This window comes from Trypanosoma equiperdum, assembly GCF_001457755.1.
Source record: "Trypanosoma equiperdum strain OVI genome assembly, contig: ctg_312, whole genome shotgun sequence".
Lineage (NCBI taxonomy): Eukaryota > Euglenozoa > Kinetoplastea > Trypanosomatida > Trypanosomatidae > Trypanosoma > Trypanosoma equiperdum.
Window position 1 is genome coordinate 5,255 of NW_027124213.1, and position 442 is coordinate 5,696.

The following is a 442-nucleotide window of genomic DNA, read 5'->3' on the forward strand; positions in this document are numbered from 1 at the left end:
AGACAAATCAGAAGATCCACCCAAAACAGTAGACGAATGCAAAAAACACTTAACAGAGAAACCCTGCAAAGAAGGGGGTTGTGATTTTGATGAGAAAAAACCGGAAGGTGAAAAATGCTTTCCAAAACCTGAAACCGAAAAGAAAGATGAAAAGTCGTTTTCTGGAAAATTGAGAGTTTTTGTTCCTCAGGTATTTGCTGCAATTATATTATTAGAATTTTCATAATATTTTGTTAAATATTATGCAATTAACGAAATTTGGCATTTTGGGATAATTTAATATATTTACTAAAATCTCATATTTTAGCACTTTCGTAAAACCTTTGAAAAAATTAAAAAGTTGGAAATAAGAATTTTTGTATGATAATGGCCTATGTGTGCAAAGTAGAAAAGCAGTAGAATGATAGGTTATGTAAATTAGTCCTCTTCTAAATCAGTTTGC

At 30.3% G+C, this 442-nt stretch overlaps 1 protein-coding gene across 1 annotated transcript in view; it reads left to right on the forward strand.

The window, feature by feature from the left end:
- TEOVI_000121200 (variant surface glycoprotein (VSG), putative) overlaps positions 1-226 on the forward strand; it is a gene marked incomplete at both ends in the record, with an annotated part of 1,632 nt that extends 1,406 nt beyond the window's left edge. The window contains one exon of the mRNA XM_067224486.1: positions 3-226. Within this exon, the coding sequence (XP_067080587.1) occupies positions 3-226 (224 nt within the window). The remainder of the gene's footprint in view (positions 1-2) is intronic.
- Positions 227-442: the final 216 nt, after the last annotated feature.